The sequence below is a fragment of the Hyperolius riggenbachi genome, chromosome 3 (genome assembly GCF_040937935.1).
Source record: "Hyperolius riggenbachi isolate aHypRig1 chromosome 3, aHypRig1.pri, whole genome shotgun sequence".
NCBI lineage: Eukaryota > Metazoa > Chordata > Amphibia > Anura > Hyperoliidae > Hyperolius > Hyperolius riggenbachi.
Window position 1 is genome coordinate 12,360,400 of NC_090648.1, and position 20,965 is coordinate 12,381,364.

Sequence of the window (20,965 nt, forward strand, 5' to 3'; positions counted from 1 at the left end):
CCCAGAACTCTCCCAGCCATTCACACACACAATCCCAGAGGAAAGAAACAAGGGGCACAGCACCAAGATGGAGGAGAGGCCGGCACAGCAAAGGGGAAGCGGGAACGGAAGATGCCCCAGGTGTGGCCACCATGTATTTTTTTTTTAATTCACGTACCCTTTAAATATGCAGGTTAAAACGTTTTACTATAACAGTGGAAATGTGATTGTTTTTAATGTGTCTCAGCTGCAGCACAGGCAAAATATGTACCCTGAACAAGCTTGCAGCAGATCAGGTGTGTCTGACATTATTGTCAGATCTGACAGATTAGCTGCATGCTTGTTTCTGGTGTGATTCAGACACTTCTGATGCATGAAAGATCAGCAGGGCTGCCAGGCAACTGGTATTGCTTAAAGAGAGTCTGAAGCAAGAATAAATCTCGCTTCAGACCTCATAGATAGCAGGGGCATGTGTGCCCCTGCTAAACCGCCACAATCGCGCCGCTAAACGGGGGTCCCTTCACCCCCAAATCCCCTCGGTGCAGCGGGGGAGTGCTTCCTGGTTGGGGCAGGGCTAACCGCTGCAGCCCTGCCCCACGCGCGTCCGTCAGCGCATATCTCCGCCTCTCCCCCGCCCCTCTCAGTCTTCCTTCACTGAGAGGGGTGGGGGAGAGGCGGCGATGCGCCGCTGATAGACGCGACTGGAGGCAGGGCTGTAGCCGTTAGCCCTGCCTCCAGGAGCGACCAAGTCTGCGACCAAGTGTTGCAGTGGGGGGTTTGGGGGTGAAGGGACCCCCGTTTAGCGGCGGTTTAGCAGGGGCACACATGCCCCTGCTAACTATGAGCTCTGAAGCGAGATTTATTCTCGCTTCAGAGTCTCTTTAACAGGAAATAAATATGGCAGCCTCCATGTCTCTGTTACTTCAGGTACCTTTTAACCCTTGTGTGCCACTGGGAGCCAATCGTCTCTACCTCCTTACACTAGGGAGGGGCAGAGTCAGCCCATATGTGCTAGCTCCGCCCCACAATGCACGCACTGGCATAATTACACAGTGCAGCATGGTATTGCAGGGAATAGAAGTGTGGGACTTAAGGTGCGTACACACGCACTACGGCCGCCAACGACGGGTCCGTCAGACCCTCCCGCTGGGCGGTCTTTCAGGCGACAGTAGCGCGTGTGCGCACTGTCGGCGGACTGATAAGGCTGTTTCTGAGCGATCCGCCCGGCGGATCGTTCAGAAACAGCCTTATCAGTCCGCCGACCGACTGTACACATGCTGAAAACCCGCCCAGCGGGAGGTGACGACGGACCCGTCGTTGCCTTTAGTACGGCGTGTGTACGAGCCTTAATGCTAGGCATACACGGCAGTCACGCAGGCTTATCAATCGAGCCTGATGCACGCGTGGAGACGCGGCGGGAGTTGATCTGGCGGCTAATCGGCCACCGGATCGACCCGTGTATGCCCAGCATAAGTCTAGCACTTTGATCTGAGTAGTCGATGGCACAGTCTCTGTGAACCCAAATAATTTCTGTTACATGGCTCTGTGGCGCACATTGATCTGATGGAGCTGAGGCCGCGCCTCCAGCGCCAGCCATATAGCTCCTTATTGGAGCTAGAGGGAACGGTTCTCTGTTGGAATAAGTCTGACAGTGGATCAGAAAGGGTTTAATCTCTCACATAGACTAGGATGTCATTGCTTGATCTGACCCCCTATCCTACATTTTATGACAGCAGGAAAACAGCCACGATGAAGCAAGGTTAACCCTTGCGAAACAGCTGTCAGACAACTTTCCTCCCCCCACTGCTGTAACCTGTGTGTCGACCCGGTCACAATAAAGGGTATTTTTATTTTTATGCAGCAGTGCCCTTCTCTCTTCCTTGATTGACTTGGACTTTGCACTGCCTGGGAGCACGCTGCAGGTAAGCCCAGTGTGACCTGGTATCCATCCCTGCCGCATTTAGTGCCAGTTTTTGTTCCTTTTTTATTTGAATTATCACATTGAATTGATCTATATCTTGTTTTTTCCGCCACTAATTAGGCTTTCTTTGGGTAGTACATTTTGCTAAGAATTATTTTTTTCTAAATCCATTTTAACAGGAAGATTAAGAAAGAAATGAAAAAAACTCATTATTTCTCAGTTTTTGGCCATTATAGTTTGAAATTAATATACACTACCGTAATTAAAACTCATGTATTTTATTTACCCATCTGTCCCGGTTATTACACCGTTTAAACGATGTCCCTATCACAATGTATGGTGCCGATATTTCATTTAGAAATAAAGGGGCATTTTTTCAATTTGCGTCCATCACTATTTATAAGCTTATCATTTTAAATAATATAATAACGTACTCTTTTGACATGCATATTTAAAAAGTTCAGACCCTTAGGTAACTATTTATGTTGTTTTTGTTTTTTTTTTATTGTATTTTTTTAAAAAATTTTTTTTATATAAAATGTATGTGGGTAATTTTTGGTGTGGGAGGGAAACTGCTAATTTTAAAGGTAAAATAATAGAATTGTTTCAATAAAAATGTATGTGGGTGCAGTTTACTATTTGTCCACAAGATAGCCACAGTAAAAAAAGTCCTGGATGCGAACGATCTTGCCTCCAGGAACTAAAGAACACGGAGAAGTTTCCTGGGGGGCAGAAATACCGCGCTCTCTCACTAGAAAGCGCCGGTTTTTCTGCGGGGAAGTTAGATCGGTGAATGGGAATTATATTCCCATTCACTGATCGGGGGGCTAGCGGCGGGAGCGCGCACGGGAGCATGCCCGATCACGCGCACGATGCGGCGGGAGCAGCAGTGCCTATCTGGACGAGGAAGCTCGTCCAGATAGGCCGAACTGGTTAACTACAGTATTACCTCTATTGGTCCTGTGCTCATAATAATCACTTCTATAGATACTTTGAATAGTGGAAATTATTAACATGCTGTTTCCCATTCCCTTCTTGCACCTCTGACACTGTAGTTGCCATTGGCAGGTTTTGGTGCGCCGTATCAATTGTTATGTATAGAGTGCTTGGGGGGCCCCATTGTAAAACTTGCATCGAGGCCCACAGCTCCTTAGCTACGCCACTGCTCTCAGCATGAGTGATTACAGCACTGAGAAGAGAATTTTTGTGCTGCAGGCAGCAATTGGAGCTCTGTCAGACAAGGAGGGGGGGCCCACCAGAGACCTGAAGGGGGCCCCACCGAGGGAAAAAACTGTACTACTGTGTCCCAGTCCGACCCTGATTGCATGTATGTACCGCTATGCACCAAGTGAGCAGGTACAGGATGGGGAGGCTGGAGGATAGCTCTAGCTTAAGACGGCACAATTCACAGAACGGACTACAATAGACTGTATATGATGCAGTGACAGAACACAAAGTCCTGATCTGCACAATTCCTACAGAAATCCTGTATTATAGCAAGCTTTATATAACATGTCTGACGCAGCAGGCAGATCTGTACAAGGGCTCTCTTGCTAAACTTCTACTCCATTTTTTTATCAGCCTATTGTGGCATAATGGTGAAAAGTTTACATGTAGAATACATGCGATCTGGTAATCCCTTGACAAAGCTACAAGGGGGCATGTTTATTTTAATAGATTACATTCCAGTTCAGGTACTATAAAGTGCGCAAACACTTCAAACATTATGACTACAGTGACTTTCCTATGAGCTGCACTATATGCTTCAATATTATTATTTTTTTTTTATATTATCTTTATTTTGCTTTTTAACCTCTTGAGGACTGCAGTGCTAAACCCCCCTAGTGACCAGGCAATTTTAAGTAAACTGTGCCACTGCAGCTTTAAGGCTAAGCTGCAGGGCCGCACAACACAGCACAAAAGTGATTTCCCCCCACCAACAGAGCTCTCTGTTGGTGGGGTCTGATCACCCCCAGATTGTTTTTTTTTTTTTTTTTTTTACAAATATTTTTGTTCCTGATTTTATATAAAAAAAGTATGTTCCTTTAACAGATTCCCTCCCTCCTTCCCCACAGCCAGCCAATTGTGGCGATCGGCTGTCATAGGCTTCTGCCTATGAAAGCCGATCGCTCTCCAGTGTCCCAGGGGGGCAGCCGTGTCACACAGCTGTCCCCAGTGCAGCGCTGCTGCCGATCGCAGCGCTGTACACCTAAATAAACGGCGATCACGCCGTCTAACAGTCTCCCGAGCGGCAACAGCCGCTCGGAGACTGAAGGCGGGGCGGAACTCCGCCCCCCAAGCAGGAGATGCGTGCGTATCCTGCGCGCAATCTCCTGTTTTAGCTGGCCCCAGAACTTTACGCCAATCGGCGTTAGGCGGTCCTGGGGCTGCCGCCGCGGCCCCGCCCATCGGCGTGACGCGGTCGGCAAGAGGTTAAATATATCATATTACAAAAAAAACAACAGCACTTCTACACAATACCCACTGGATGGATTTTAAAAACATATACATTTTCCTTTTTAGGGAAAGAAAAAAAAGACATTTCAATTTCTTCTCCATCATATTTTAGTCAATTCCCCTTTTCTCTTCATAATTATACCATCCTTACTTTCCATCCAATAAATCCTATCACAATCACTTCTATATACATTCATTCTTCACTCTCTCTCTCTCATTCTTTCTCGGGTCAATTTGGCTTTCTATTCCCTCCTCTTGTGCTAGATTCATTATATCGCTGAGTCAGCTGGCCCCTCTTGTCCTGATCCCTTTCTTACCCTCTCATATTCTGATGTCAATTTATATTCCTGCCACTGTTTCCATCTTTCCTCATGTCTTCCCCTGTATCCATGTATATAACTGGTTAAATCTTCCATTCTCCAAACCCCGTCTACTTCCACAAACCACTCCCATGTTGTAGGCCTTTGAGTTGTCTTCCAGTGTTTAGGTATGAGAATCCTGGCTGCATTCACCAGGAATCTCATCAATGATCTCTTATACTTCTTGGTGGACCAATCATTACTGTGAAGCAGGACAAAGGCAGCTTCATCTGGGGGTTCCGTCCCCGTGATTAATCTAATTTGTTTCCTTATTTCTACCCAGAATTTCTGTATTTCTTTATACCCCCAGAATACATGTAATAAGTCCCCTCTCTCACTCCCACATCTCCAACAGAGCGCTGAGGCACCTGGGTACATCCTACTGATCCTGTCCGGGGGTAGTACCATCTAGCAAAGATCTTATACCCCGCTTCCTGTCCCCAGGTGGATATAGATGATCTACGTGCCCATTTTATTATGTCCCTCCACTGGTCTTCTGAAAATGTTTTTCCCAAGTCCCTTTCCCACTTACTCCGAATCTCTACTGTAGGGTCCTCTGATTCATTTAATAATGTATGTATTTTTGAAAGTGTCCCTCTATGCTGCCCCCTTCCCATACACAGCTTCTCAAATGGGGTAAGATTCCTACTCAACATCTCCTTAGTACCATAGCTCTGTAAGAAGAATTTAAATTGTACATGGCTCTATTCATCTATTTCCCCTCCCCCCTCCTCCGTGCTTATTTCTGGTATGGGTACCCACCTCCCATCCCTCACCAGATCAAGAGCCCTTAATTCTTTCCCCCTTCTCCTCCAACCTAAATAACTTACTGGGTTCCTCCCCATAGGGAAATTTATGTTTCCTAGGATTGGGATAAGAGGTGTTGGCCACGGGGACATTTCTGCTTTCTCCCTATTTTTATCAAAAATCTTTATCATCGATTCTATCATCTCTGCTCCTTTATTGGATATAATCTTCCTACTTTTTTGTGCTGACCAGGGTAAATTCCTTAGGGGGTATCCTATTATATCCTCCTCCAGGGCCACCCATCTCTTCTCCTCTCTATGCCTATGCCAATCTATTATTTTAGTTAAATTAGCTGCTTCATAATAATATTTCATATTTGGGACCGCTAACCCACCCTTTTCTCTTTCTGCTGTCTGCAATCTACCCCTTATTCTCGTCTTCTGGCCCTTTCCCACAAATTTATTTATGGAGCTTGTAAGGTCCCTAAAAAATGCCGATGGAACCGGTATGGGCAGGGCCTGGAATAAGTACAATAGCCGGGGAAGGATATTCATTTTTATTATGGCAATTCGCCTAAACCATGAAAAACTTGGCTGATCCCAAGCTCCCAAGTCCTGTTTCACCCGTTCCAGGATCGGGGCATAATTATGTAACACCATCTCCTTCAGGCTAAACATTATTTTTACCCCCTGGTACCTCAGCACTCCCCCTGGCCATTTAAAGGATACATTCTCTTTAAGCAACTCCTTTTGCTCTTTATTCATACCCCAACTTATTGCTTCACTTTTATCAAAATTAATCTTCAAATTTGACATCCTATTAAAAATCTGGAATTCCTTCATCAGGTTTGGGAGAGAGATGAGTGGCCTCTCCAGGTAGAATAGAAAATCATCTGCGTATGCCGCCACCTTGTGTTCCGATCCCTTCACCTTTATACCCCGTATGTTGGAGTCCTGCCTCACCCTGCACAAGAAGGGCTCCACCGATAAAGCAAAAATCAATGGGGACAAGGGGCAACCTTGCCTAGTTCCGTTTCTTATCATAAAGGGTTATGCTTCAATATTTTCAGCACTCAACTAAACAGTTTCCATCAATTTCAATACTGCCAATTAAAAACTATCCTTTTATCATCAAACAACTTACAAAACAGCCAAAAATGATACTGCGACTTCCAGCCACTCCTCCTGCACATACAGGCGGGTCTCTACTTACAAGCAGGTTAAGTTTCAACTTTTTGAGATAAGAAAGAGGGATGCTTAAGCCACACCCCCTAACCACGCCCTCGACACTTCCCTAGTCACGCATACCCTAAAGATTTCATAGGAAAAATATGTAGTTTAGTCATTCAAACCTCATTGGTTCTTTCTATCCTGGTTCATATTCCTTCATTATAATGTTTTAAAATAAGAAATATACCAATTTAAAGGATGGGAATAAAGTTTAACCACATTTAAGCACATTCTTCAGTAGAAAAATATATAGATCTGTATATGAGTCCTGAAAGTGGGACAAATGGGGAAGACAGAGGGACCGAGGGATTTGGTTCCTAAAAGAGGGGCAGTTGGAAACTAAATGTTTGTAAGTTGAATTTGTTTGTAAATTGAGTCCTGTGTTAACCATTTCAGCCCGCGGGGATTTTTCACCTTATGCATCAGAGCAATTTTCACCTCCCATTCATTCGCTAATAACTTTATCACTACTTATCACAATTTATTGATCTATATCTTGTTTTTTTCCGCCACTAATTAGGCTTTCTTTGGGTGGTACATTTTGCTAAGAATAATTTTTTTATAAATGCATTTTAACAGGAAGATTAAGAAAAAAATGGAAAAAATTCATTATTTCTCAGTTTTCGTCAATTATAGCTTTAAAATAATCCACGCTACCATAATTAAAACCTATGTATTTTATTTGCCCATTTGTCTCGGTTATTACACCATTTAAATGTTGTCCCTATCACAATGTATGGTGCCAATATTTTATTTGGAAATAAAGGTGCATTTTTTCCGTTTTGCGTCCATCACTATTTACAAGCTTATAATTTAAAAAATGTTCGTAGTATACCCCCTTCACATGCATATTTAAAAAGTTCAGACCCTTAGGTAACTATTTTTTTTTTTTAATTGTAATTTTTTTTTTCCATTAAAAATTTTATTTGTGTAATTTTTTGGTGTGGGAAATAAACAGTTAATTTTAAATGTTAAAATCAATTCCGTTCAAAATTTTTTGTAGATGTAGTTTTACTATTTGGCCCCAAGATGGCCACCTTGCGGTTTTTTTTTTTAAATCTTGTGCATCTCGCTAACCGGAAGCACAAGGAGGACGGGGAAACTTTTTGTTGCAGAAAGACTGCGGCCTCTGGTAAGAGAGCATCGGTTTTTCTGCTGGGGACACCGATTGGTGAACGGGAACCATGTTCCCTGATCCCAGGGCTACCGGGGGACTCCACGGGGACACGGGAGCGCGTCTGCGATCACGCGCAACGAAGCGCGGCACCGCGGCAGAGCAGCCGCCTGGACGTGAGGATCACATCTGGGCGGCTGAAATGGTTAAACATGGTGAAACCTGGATAAATAATTTACTGTTGGACAACTATAGATTTGGACATATACTATACACTATGTTTTTTTGGTGGTTTTCAACATTTTTATACTACTTATATATGTTTATACAGTGGAATTTAATGCCAATGTAAATTGAAATATTGAAATAAAAAAAAGATACTTACCTAAAGAGGGGGAAGGCTCTGGGTCCTAAAGAGCCTTCCTGTTCCTCTCACGGTCCCCGTGTTCCAGCGATGTCTTTTTGTTCCAATCTGCCACTGCGGAAGGATTCGGAAGTCTTTGGGAGCCCTAGTGCTCCCAAAGATGGGCGACTCCGTATTGCGCATGCATCAGCATCCAAGAGAGCATGCTCACGCAGGAGCAGAGCGGAGCCGCCTGTCTTCAGGAGCACTCAGGCTCACTAAGACTTCCGGAGTCTACCGGCGGCACAGAATAGTATTCAACCGATCGGTCAAACACTGCTACTGGGGGTGACAGCGCTGGAACAAGGGGACCATGAGAGGAGCGGGCGGCAGTGTTCCCCAAACCTGTCCTCAAGGCCCACCAACGGTGCATGTTTTGTGGAAATCCACACAGGTAGTTCATCAGCTCTACTGAGACACTAATTACCTCACCTGTGCATGTTGGTGGTTTTCTGGAAAACATACACTGTTAGTGGGCCTTGAGGAACTGTGCTGTAGTCTATAGGACCCAGAGTCTTCCCCCTTCAAAGGTAAGTATCTGTTTTTGTTTTTTTAGTGTCAGTTGACATTCACTTTAACAACAAAAATATGTATTAAAAACCCCAGTATTGTTTATTTTGTACATGAAGACAACTTTGTATCTCTGAAATGTTGTAACTGGAGTCGTTGGTTGACTGCCTATAAGCGAACGGTAAAGTTTTGAAGTAGAGATGCCTATACATCCCTCAATGTATGACCAGATCGGCCATTAGATAGATCATACATCGAATATTGTCTGCCTACACACTGCACAATGATTTCCAATTGATTTCAGCATGAAGTCATTAGAAACCATCTTGCTGCCACCCCTCAAGTGTATATGTGTCTCCCCCCCTGCGCACTAACGCAAATCCTGGCCTCCTGGTGTCACATGGTACAAGCGCTCGCGGTGACGCTGGACTGTGGTGGGGGCCAGGATTTGCATCGCCATGACTGGTGAATCTTCAACCCTGCATAGGCGCAGGGGAGACACACACACCGGATGGGGGTCCATCAATCATTGCGATATCGAAAGCCATTACCGATTCGCAGCCGATTTGCGATTGTCCAGTATTCCATTTCCCAGTCAATTCTTTTGAACGATTTCAGATGAAATCTATCAACAGAGATCAATTAGTTACCTATGTAGCGGCACCAATTTTTTTCCTGTATCAATAAAATGATCAAATCAGAAGGTCGATCGTCCCACAATATCGAGTAGTGTATGGGCACCCAAACACGACCAATCTTCAGAATGAATAAAGTGATCAAATTCACGAGTGATTGAAAGTTCAGATTGCCACATATATGGCCACCGTAAAAAGGTTCAAACCTCTGTTCATCATCTCTACTTAATTTACACTGAAAGAGCTATCTAGGCATAGATGACACTCACATCGTTGTAGTTTGGCGATGGTGACATCAAGACCAAAGCTGATGGTGGCCATTGTGATTCCCAACAGGAACAGGAAGATCCAATCTTCACCAAAGCGCTTGAGCGCGAACCGCAGAGTGCGTCCCACCGCTGTCATATGAGAGAGAAAACACACACATAAGATTATCATGCATTACAACAAGTGTCACATTACACAGTGCATAGTAATGGATAGCATTCTCGCCTTGCAGCACTGGGTCCAGGACAGTATCTGCATGGAGTTTGTATGTTCTCCCTGTGTTTCCTTGGGCTTTCTCTTGGTACTATGGTTTCCTCCCACATCCCAAAAACATCAAGATAGATTAATTGGTCACAAAAAAATTGTCCTAAAATTGCAGACTGTGAAGATGATGGTAGGGATTAGACTTTGAGCTTCCCTGAGGACAGTCAGTGACATGACTATGCACTGTGTAATGTGCTGTAGAAGATGTCAGTGCTATATAAATACATAATAATAATATGGTAGGACATTAGACTATGACTATGGTAGGATTAGATTGTAGGCACCTCTGAGGACAGTCAGTGACATGTCTATGTACTCTGTAATGTGCTGCAGAAGATGTCAGTGCTATATAAATACATAATAATAAAATGGTAGGACATTAGACTATGACTATGGTAGGATTAGAGTGTGAGCTCCTCTGAGGACATTCAGTGACATGACTATGTACTCTGTACAGTGCTGCAGAAGATGTCAGTGCTATATAAATACATAATAATAATATGGTAGGACATTAGGCTATGACTATGGTAGGATTAGATTGTGAGCTTCTCTGAGGACAGTCAGTGTTGACTATGTACTCTGTAAAGTGCTGCACAAGATGCCAGTGCTATATAAATACATAATAATAATAATATGGTAGGACATTAGGCTATGACTATGGTAGGATTAGATTGTAAACTCCTCTGAGGACAGTCAGTGACATGACTATGTACTCTGTAAAGTGCTGCACAAGATGTCACTGCTATATAAATACATAATAATAATATGGTAGGACATTACACTATGACTATGGTAGGATTAGATTGTGAGCTCCTCTGAGGACAGTCAGTGACATGACTATGTACTCTGTACAGTGCTGCAGAAGATGTCAGTGCTATATAAATACATAATAATAATATGGTAGGACGTTAGACTATGACTATGGTAGGATTAGAGTGTGAGCTCCTCTGAGGACAGTCAGTGACATGACTATGTACTCTGTAATGTGCTGCAGAAGGTGTCAGTGCTATATAAATACATAATAATAATATGGTAGGACATTAGGCTATGACTATGGTAGGATTAGCATGTCTGCAATCATTTATTAATTGCGACTCAGAATGGGTAGTATATATGGTTACCTGTCCCTGTGGCCTTATGTACATAGGGATGACAGAAAGAGCTCTGAAGGCACGTATATTAGAACATATGGGCAACATTGTAAATAAAAATATGGACACAACGCTGGGCAGGCACTATGCAGAACAACATGGATCAAAATTGCAGGGTACGCTTTTTAAGGGGATTTATAGATTGAAGATCTCTGGGAGATGTGGGGATTGGAGGAATGAGCTCCTCTGTAAGGAAAGTATGTGGATTTTTAAACTGCAGACTATATCCCCATGTGGCCTTAACAATGAATTTAGCCTTAAACCCCATTTGAAAAAGGTTGCATATTCCTGAGATGACTCTGACCATAGAGATAGGTGTGCCTGCACCTGCTGTGCATATGAGATATCTGCATGTGGTGAATACCTGTTGCCTATTGTCAAGGAGAGGAACAAAGGAGATAGAAAAAAACTGTCATGTATTGCTTTGCTAGTCACCTGTCCTTTCTCCTGTTTTTTGATTGCTGTCCTAAAAAAACGTTAATGGACGAGTGTTGTGAGTACTTGGAACTGTGTAGTCAAAAAAGTCTCTGTTGTACTGATGATCCAAATTGTAGCACCATACCTTGAAGCGTATGTACTCGTGGAAATGTTTGGAGCCAATTATATGCCTCCCTTTCCCCCAGCTGTCCGAGTGTGCTGCATGGAATCTCTATAATGAGGCTGTATGACACGTAACAGAGAGGGGAGGAGCTAACATGGGGAGGAAGCTATAAGGAAGGACTGTTGAACGCCTTAACGGACATCCTGACGAATCGCCCGACTTAGGGGCGGGAAACGCGTAGATGGGCGGAGCCTGTGCGTCCATGTGACCTACTCCACACTCTGCACGCTGACCAGATTGCGGAAGTTCCTGGCGTCCCTGTGATCTGCACGATCTGAACGCATAGGAGAGGGTGTACTGCCTGGTTGCTGGAGTGCTAGTGTACGCACCGGCATACACAGGATTAGAGTGTGAGCTCCTCTGAGGACAGTCAGTGACATGATGACTATGTATTTTGTAATGTGCTGCAGAAGATGTCAGTGCTACATAAACATATAATAATAATATGGTAGGACATTAGACTATGACTATGGCAGGATTAGAGTGTGAGCTCCTCTGAGGACAGTCAGTGACATGACTATGTACTCTGTAATGTACTGCAGAAGATGTCAGTGCTATATAAATACATAATAATAATATGGTAGGACATTAGACTATGACTATGGCAGGATTAGAGTGTGAGCTCCTCTGAGGACAGTCAGTGACATGACTATGTACTCTGTATTGTGCTGCAGAAGATGTCAGTGCTACATAAACATATAATAATAATAATAATATGATAGGACATTGCTGACATCCTTGGTATTAGTGTACTAAAATGAACTGGCGCTGGTCATTTCACATCAGATTTTCTATTGTGAACAGGATACTTCACAGAAGAAATGGAGTCGCCATCATCACCAATAAAATGGATCAACATCAATCCTTGGTTAAAATCCAAAAAGTGAAAGAATTATTTAATTTAGGGGTTGATTCACTATAACAAATAGTGTGCCTTATCAGAGTTGGCGTGAATTATCAGAGTTAATGTGTCTCATCGGAGTTAGCGTGCCTTATCAGAGTAGCATAGCAAGCGCTTCAAACTTATGCCTGCTAATTGGCAATGACGAGAGCTCCACTCGTCCTGCCCTGAGCCCCTGCGGGTCCAATCACTTTAAAGGACATTATCCCCGCATTTTGATTGGCCCAACAGGTAGCCTATTGGGCCAATCAAAGTGCAGGGATAATGGCCTTTAAAGCTGCTCAGGGCAGGACGAGTGGAGCTCTCCTCATTGCCAGTTAGCAGGCATAAATTCATAGCGCTCGTTATGCTACTCTGATAAAGCGTGTTAACTCTGATAAGGCCCCTTAACTCTGATGAGGCACATTAACTCTTATAAGGCACGTTAATTCTGATAAGGCACGTTAATTCTGATAAGGCATGCTAATTCTGATAAGGCACGTTAATTCTGATAAGGCACGTTAATTCTGATAAGGCATGTTAATTCTGATACGGCACGTTAATTCTGATAAGGCATGTTAATTCTGATAAGGCTCCTTAACTCTGATGAGGCACATTAACTCTGATAAGGCACGTTAATTCTGATAAGGCACGTTAATTCTGATAAGGCATGTTAATTCTGATAAGGCCTGTTAACTCTGATAAGGCATGTTAATTCTGATAAGGCACGTTAATTCTGATAAGGCATGTTAACTCTGATAAGGCATGTTAATTCTGATAAGGCACGTTAATTCTGATAAGGCACGTTAATTCTGATAAGGCATGTTAACTCTGATAAGGCATGCTATTTCTGATAAGGCACAATAATTCTGATAAGGCATGTTAATTCTGATAAGGCATGTTAACTCTGATAAGGCACGCACCCTCAAAGATTGCAAGGCAAGCCATTCAACATTACAGTAAATAACGTTTATCCAGCTTCAGGACATAATGCCCATCACATACGTCCTGACTGGAATACTAAAGTTGGCAGCAAAAAACAAGTGGAATAACTGGCAAGTTTGGTCTTGGACAAGCAGGACAGAGACTACTTCCCTTTTCCTGGGAAGTGTGCGCAGAAATGCAGTGCATTGTGATCACACAACCCGCAATTTCCACTCATCATATTTGCACCTTGAGACGATCGCACCAAAAATTGCGCAGGCCAACGAATGCGTTTTGGGAAAAAATGAATTGCACTAATGTAAAACGAGCACAGCGATCTGTATGTAAACTGCCGTGCTGCTGCGCCCCGCTACCATACCAGGTCATCTCATTTGCCTTTGGCGGAATCTATATGCAACCCAAGAAGCAACAGTTAGAATGGAGTATAAAATAACAGACTGGTTCTCAGTTGCAAAACAGAAATGTGCCTTCTTGCTTTGCATAGTTTTTTTTTAGTAAGGAGGCTTTTTGGTCCTTTGTAGCCCCTTACACACTCTTAGGATTCTGGTTCATTTTGAGCTTGCTGGGCAATCTGTAACTTGGTAAATGAGTGCAACAAGACAGCACGTTGCCTCCTTATTTATTTAAATTGTATGCTGAATATGTAATGTGGAAAGCTGGTTTGGATGAGTAACATGCTAGAATAAAATAGCTGGCAGGAATATTAACAATCTGTGATATTTACTATTATTTATTGTATTTATATAGCGCCAACATATTACGCAGTGCTGGACAATATATAGGGATACATACGTTGTAAACAAGGCGTGACAGAAAGAGAGGTAGCACACGGCTATACAACATAGCACAAGGTTACACATGCAAACAGGGTATAAAATGAGTTTTACAGAGACCCAGAAAATCAAGTCCGAGTTAGTCCATGAGAAGGGTGCCATTGCTGGGGTAGCAAGATTAAGGACAAACTAAACGGGGGGGGGGGGGGGGGGGACCAAAGGCTTGCAATCTAAAGGTTGGGGGAGTGACACATAAGGTAGGGCTGTGGAAAATGTGCTTGACTGAGAGAGTTAGAGTGTTGTAGATGGGGGTAGGCCATTTAAAGAAATGTGTTTTGAGGGCTTGCTTGAAGAAGTTGAAGGAAGGAGCGAGTCTGAGGGGGACTGGAAGGGAGTTCCATAGGGTGGTAGCAGCTCTTGAGAAGTCTTGTAGGCACGCATGGGAGTGAGAAATGTGTGGGAAGGTCAGGCGGAGATCATTGGAGGACTGGAGGTGGCGGGCAGGTATATATCTGTGGACGAGCTCAGAGATGCAGATTGGGCAGGTCTTGTGCACAGATTTGTAGGTAAGGCACAGAATCTTAAAGCGGATCCTGAAGCAGATAGGGAGCCAGTGTAGGGCTTCGCAGAGGGGAGATGTGGAAGCAGAGTGGTGGGAAGAATGGATGAGTCTAAGGCAGGGGTGGGGGGGCGCCGCGGCGGATATTGGCGAATCGGCGCGGAGCGGCGGCGATCGGTGTGCTCACGCAGCTAGCAAAGTGCTAGCTGCGTGCAGCAAAAAAAAAATTATGCAAATCGGCCCAGCAGGGCCTGAGAAATCCTCCTGCGCGACTTACCGCCAGGAAGGTTAACCATCTGCAAATAGATGGGGGAAAAAATTTGTAACAGATTTCATCTTCCTGGGACGGAAGATCTCTGCAGATGGTGACTGCGGCAAGAGATGAGAGACACTTGTTGCTCAGAAGGAAAGCTATGGATTGAACAAGGTACTAAAGATAGAGATGTCACTTTACCAACTGAGATCAGTATAGTCAGAGCCATAGTCTTCCCAGTAGTAACATATGGCTGTGAAAGTTGGACTATAATTAAGGTCATACATAGATACATTGATGCTTTTGAATTGTGGGTGTGGAGAAAGCTACTGGAAGTTCCCTGGACTGCGAGAAGATCTAACCAGTCACTACTTACAGAAATAAGGCCAGAGTGTTCACTAGAAGGGCTGATACTACTATTAAAACAAATATTTTGGCCACGTAATGAGAAGACTGGATTCTTTGGAAAAATCCTCGATGCTTGGAAAAGCTGAGGGCAAAAGAAGGAGAGAGTGGCAAAGGATAGCTAGCATATGTGAAGTAAATAATTACCTGAGGGACTCAACTTTTTTTAATATCTATGTCATAAGGGTATATGGCTGTTATTTTTGACAATAAGTGCTTGTAATTAGTGACGGATGCACTGAAAACTGAAAAAATACACCTTTATTTCCAAATAAAATATTATCGCCATACATTGTGATAGGGACATTGTAATAACAGGGACTAATGGGCATATAAAATACATAGGTTTTAATTACAGGAGTATGTATTATTTTAAAACTATAATGGCTTATTATTCCTGTTAAAATGCATTTAGAATAAAATAGTTCTTAGCAAAATGTACCACCCAAAGAAAGTCTAATTGGTGGTGAAAATCAAAATATAGATCCTTTCACTGTGATAAGTAGTGATAAAGTTATTGGCAAAAGAAAGTGTGGAGTGATGAATGGTGAAAATTGATCTGGTCCATGAGGGGAAAAACCCCTCAGTGGTGAACTAGCTAAGCTATGATTAAAGACCATCTGGTCCCAAGCATGTTAGCTGTGGATTAGTCTGTATGTGCCATTCTCTTGTTCAGTCAGACATGTCCAGCAATAAAGATTTTAGATGCTTTTGGACGCAAGCGCAGATCCATCTCGTTTCTTTGTAATGTGAATATTGTTTCTGCAGGTTGTATGGCATAGACCCCTCAATGAGACTAGCTTTGTCGGGACTCAGTGGCTCACCCACGTGACTGTGGGACCAACAATACCTGCTTCATTAGAGGTGTTATATGAAAATGCTGCCTTCATGTGTAATTGACTCGAGGCTACGTCACATTGTGCTCATCAGAAGCATGCCTGCAGGGGGGGGAGGTTTTAGACTGACTTTGGTGAGTATGATTTTAGGAAGGGACCTGGATTTGAAGAAGTCATGCTGAGGAGGAAGGAAAGGTGTGCTCGGCCCTCCACCTGCTGTCACAGCCAGCAGAAGACATGCTGACCAATCACGTCAGCCGATTCACATCCTCATTGTGTCTCACTGATGCTGAAGCTACTGTCAGTTCACCTTCCATCACCCAATGTGAATGAGGTCACCAAGTCTCACATTAATCGCCTGAATATGAACAGTGCCAACCTCTCATGTGTTTACATATCAAATACAGGAGCAATATAATCATATTCAGCAATAAAGAGCGCTCTGTGATGATTGCCAGTGTGTACAGTATCATCGTGTTGTAGAGTTTATCTGCCAGACACGTCTAATCATTCCCTGCTCCTTATGTCAAGTGTGCCGGTATTATTATAATTTCTCACTGTATTATTATACAATGCAGAGTAATGGTTATACATTATTATACGTGCTGTGTAACTATTATCAGCATAAACTGTGTATTATTATACAGTGCAGTGTGACCATTATCAGTGTATACTGTGTATTATTATACAATGCTGTGTGACCATTATCAGTGTATACTCTGTATTATTACACAGTGCAGTGGGACCATTATCAGTGTATACTGTGTATTATTATACAGTGCTGTGTGACCATTATCAGTGTATACTCCGTATTATTATACAGTGCGGTGTGACCATTATCAGTGTATACTCGGTATTATTATACAGTGCAGTGTGACCATTATCAGCGTATACCCAGCATTATTATACAGTGCAGTGTGACCATTATCAGTGTATACTCTCTATTATTATACAGTGCAGTGTGACCATTATCAGTGTATACTCAGCATTATTATACAGTGCAGTGTGACCATTATCAGTGCATACTCTGCATTATTATACAGTGCAGTGTGACCATTATCAGTGTATACTCAGTATTATTATACAGTGCAGTGTGACCATTATCAGTGTATACTCGGTATTATTATACAGTGCAGTGTGACCATTATCAGCGTATACCCAGCATTATTATACAGTGCAGTGTGACCATTATCAGTGTATACTCTCTATTATTATACAGTGCAGTGTGACCATTATCAGTGTATACTCTGTATTATTATACAGTGCAGTGTGACCATTATTAGTGTATACTGTGTATTATTATACAGTGCAGTGTGACCATTATCAGTGTATACTCGGTATTATTATACAGTGCAGTGTGACCATTATCAGTGTATATTCTGTATTATTATACAGTGCATTGTGACCATTATCAGCGTATACTCAGTATTATTATACAGTGCAGTGTGACCATTATCAGTGTATACTCAGTATTATTATACAGTGCAGTGTGACCATTATCAGTGTATACTCTGTATTATTATACAGTGCAGTGTGACCATTATCAGTGTATACTGTGTATTATTATACAGTGCGGTGTGACCATTATCAGTGTATACTCTGTGTTATTATACAGTGCAGTGTGACCATTATCAGTGTATACTCTCTATTATTATGCAGTGCAGTGTGACCATTATCAGTGTATACTCTGTATTATTATACAGTGCAGTGTGACCATTATCAGTGTATACTCTGTATTATTATACAGTGCAGTGTGACCATTATCAGTGTATACTCAGTATTATTATACAGCGCAGTGTGACCATTATTAGTGTATACTCTGTATTATTATACAGTGCAGTGTGACCATTATCAGCGTATACTCAGTATTATTATACAGCGCAGTGTGACCATTATCAGCGTATACTCTGTCTTATTATACAGTGCGGTGTGACCATTATCAGTGTATACTCGGTATTATTATACAGTGTGGTGTGGCAATTATCAGTGTATACTCTCTATTATTATACAGTGCAGTGTGACCATTATCAGTGTATACTGTGTATTATTATACAGTGCGGTGTGACCATTATCAGTGTATACTCGGTATTATTATACAGTGCAGTGTGACCATTATCAGTGTATACTCGGTATTATTATACAGTGCAGTGTGACCATTATCAGTGTATACTTTGTATTATTAAATAGTGCAGTGTGACCATTATTAGTGTATACTCTGTATTATTATACAGTGCAGTGTGACCATTATCAGCGTATAATCTGTATTATTATATAGTGCAGTGTGACCATTATCAGTGTATACTCTGTATTATTATACAGTGCAGTGTGACCATTATCAGCGTATACTCAGCATTATTATACAGTGCAGTGTGACCATTATCAGTGTATACTCAGTATTATTATACAGTGCAGTGTGACCATTATCAGTGTATACTGTGTATTATTATACAGTGCAGTGTGACCATTATCAGTGTATACTCAGCATTATTATACAGTGCAGTGTGACCATTATCAGTGTATACTCAGTATTATTATACAGTGCAGTGTGACCATTATCAGCGTATACTCAGCATTATTATACAGAGCAGTGTGACCATTATCAGTGTATACTCAGTATTATTATACAGCGCAGTGTGACCATTATCAGTGTATACTCAGTATTATTATACAGTGCAGTGTGACCATTATCAGCGTATACTCAGTATTATTATACAGTGCAGTGTGACCATTATCAGCGTATACTCTGTATTATTATACAGTGCAGTGTGACCATTATCAGTGTATACTCTGTATTATTATACAGTGCAGTGTGACCATTATCAGTGTATACTCAGCATTATTATACAGTGCAGTGTGACCATTATCAGTGTATACTCAGTATTATTATACAGCGCAGTGTGACCATTATCAGTGTATACTGTGTATTATTATACAGTGCAGTGTGACCATTATCAGTGTATACTCAGTATTATTATACAGCGCAGTGTGACCATTATTAGTGTATACTCAGTATTATTATACAGTGCAGTGTGGCCATTATCAGTGTATACTCTGTATTATTATACAGTGCAGCGTGACCATTATCAGTGTATACTCTGTATTATTATACAGTGCAGTATGACCATTATCAGCGTATACTCTGCATTATTATACAGTGCAGTGTGACCATTATCAGTGCATACTCTGCATTATTATACAGTGCAGTGTGACCATTATCAGTGTATACTCAGTATTATTATACAGTGCAGTGTGACCATTATCAGTGTATACTCTGTATTATTATACAGTGCAGTGTGACCATTATCAGTGTATACTCTGTATTATTATCCAGTGCAGTGTGACCACTATCAGTGTATACTCTCTATTATTATACAGTGCAGTGTGACCATTATCAGTGTATACTCTGTATTATTATACAGTGCAATGTGACCATTATCAGTGCATACTCGGTATTATAATACAGTGCGATGTGACCATTATCAGTGTATACTCTGTATTATTATACAGTGCAGTGTGACCATTATCAGTGTATACTCTCTATTATTATACAGTGCAGTGTGACCATTATCAGTGTATACTCTGCATTATTATACAGTGCGGTGTGACTATTATCAGTGTATACTCAGTATTATTATACAGTGCGGTGTGACCATTATCAGTGTATATTCAGTATTATTATACAGTGCGGTGTGACCATTATCAGTGTATACTTTCTATTATACAGTGCGGTGTTACCATTATCAGTGTATACTCTCTATTATACAGTGCAGTGTGACCATCATCAGTGTATACTCGGTATTATTATACAGTGCAGTGGGACCATTATCAGTGTATACTCTGTATTATCATACAGCGCAGTGTGACCATTATCAGTGTATACTCGGTATTATTATACAGTGCGGTGTGATCATTATCAGTGTATACTCTGTATTATTATACAGTGCAGTGTGACCATTATCAGCGTATACTATGTATTATTATACAGTGCGGTGTGACCATTATCAGTGTATATTATTATTATTTATTGTATTTATAAAGCGCCAACATATTACGCAGCGCTGGACATTAGTTTGGGTTACAGACAATATTTAGGGGTGACATACAGCAATATGACAATACAGGAATACAAGAAAGACCAGATCACACAGCACAGTATGAGTACCAGGTAATGCTTAGTCACTGGCTGGGAGCATGGAGATCACACAGCACAGTATGAGTACAAGGTAATGCTTAGTCACTGGATGGGGCATGGAGATCACACAGCACAGTATGAGTACAAGGTAATGCTTAGTCACTGGATGGGGCATGGAGATCACACAGCACAGTATGAGTACAAGGTAATGCTTAGTCAGTCACTGGATGGGAGCAAGGAGATAAGGCAACTTAGGTTCACTCAAGTGCATAGCATGGGTTCACAGTAATGTAGGTGCATGATTAGGTAGGACACAAAAGGAGGAGGACCCTACCCAAAGGCTTACAATCTAGAGGGAGAGGTAGGGACACGAGAGGTAGGGGACAATAGTTCCGTTGTGGGTTTAGAGCACTTGTGAGGGGTAGTAGACCAGAGTGAAAAGGTGAGTTTTGAGGGCCTTCTTGAAGATGTTGATGGAGGGGGCTGCCCTAATGGGTGGAGGTAGAGAGTTTCAAAGTGTTGGAGCAGCTCTTGAGAAGTCCTGG

The 20,965-nt window shown here is 42.2% G+C and overlaps 1 protein-coding gene and 1 long non-coding RNA gene across 3 annotated transcripts in view; one reads left to right on the forward strand and one right to left on the reverse strand.

Annotated features, from left to right (window-relative positions):
* The window catches only part of LOC137562486 (uncharacterized), a 255,675-nt gene that overhangs the window by 105,241 nt on the left and 129,469 nt on the right, over window positions 1-20,965 (forward strand). The gene's annotated exons all lie outside the window — the stretch shown is intronic.
* The window catches only part of LOC137562482 (chloride channel protein ClC-Kb-like), a 114,525-nt gene that overhangs the window by 69,569 nt on the left and 23,991 nt on the right, over window positions 1-20,965 (reverse strand). Inside the window, exon 2 of the mRNA XM_068273857.1 lies at window positions 9,624-9,752. Within this exon, the coding sequence (XP_068129958.1) occupies window positions 9,624-9,752 (129 nt within the window). The remainder of the gene's footprint in view (window positions 1-9,623; window positions 9,753-20,965) is intronic.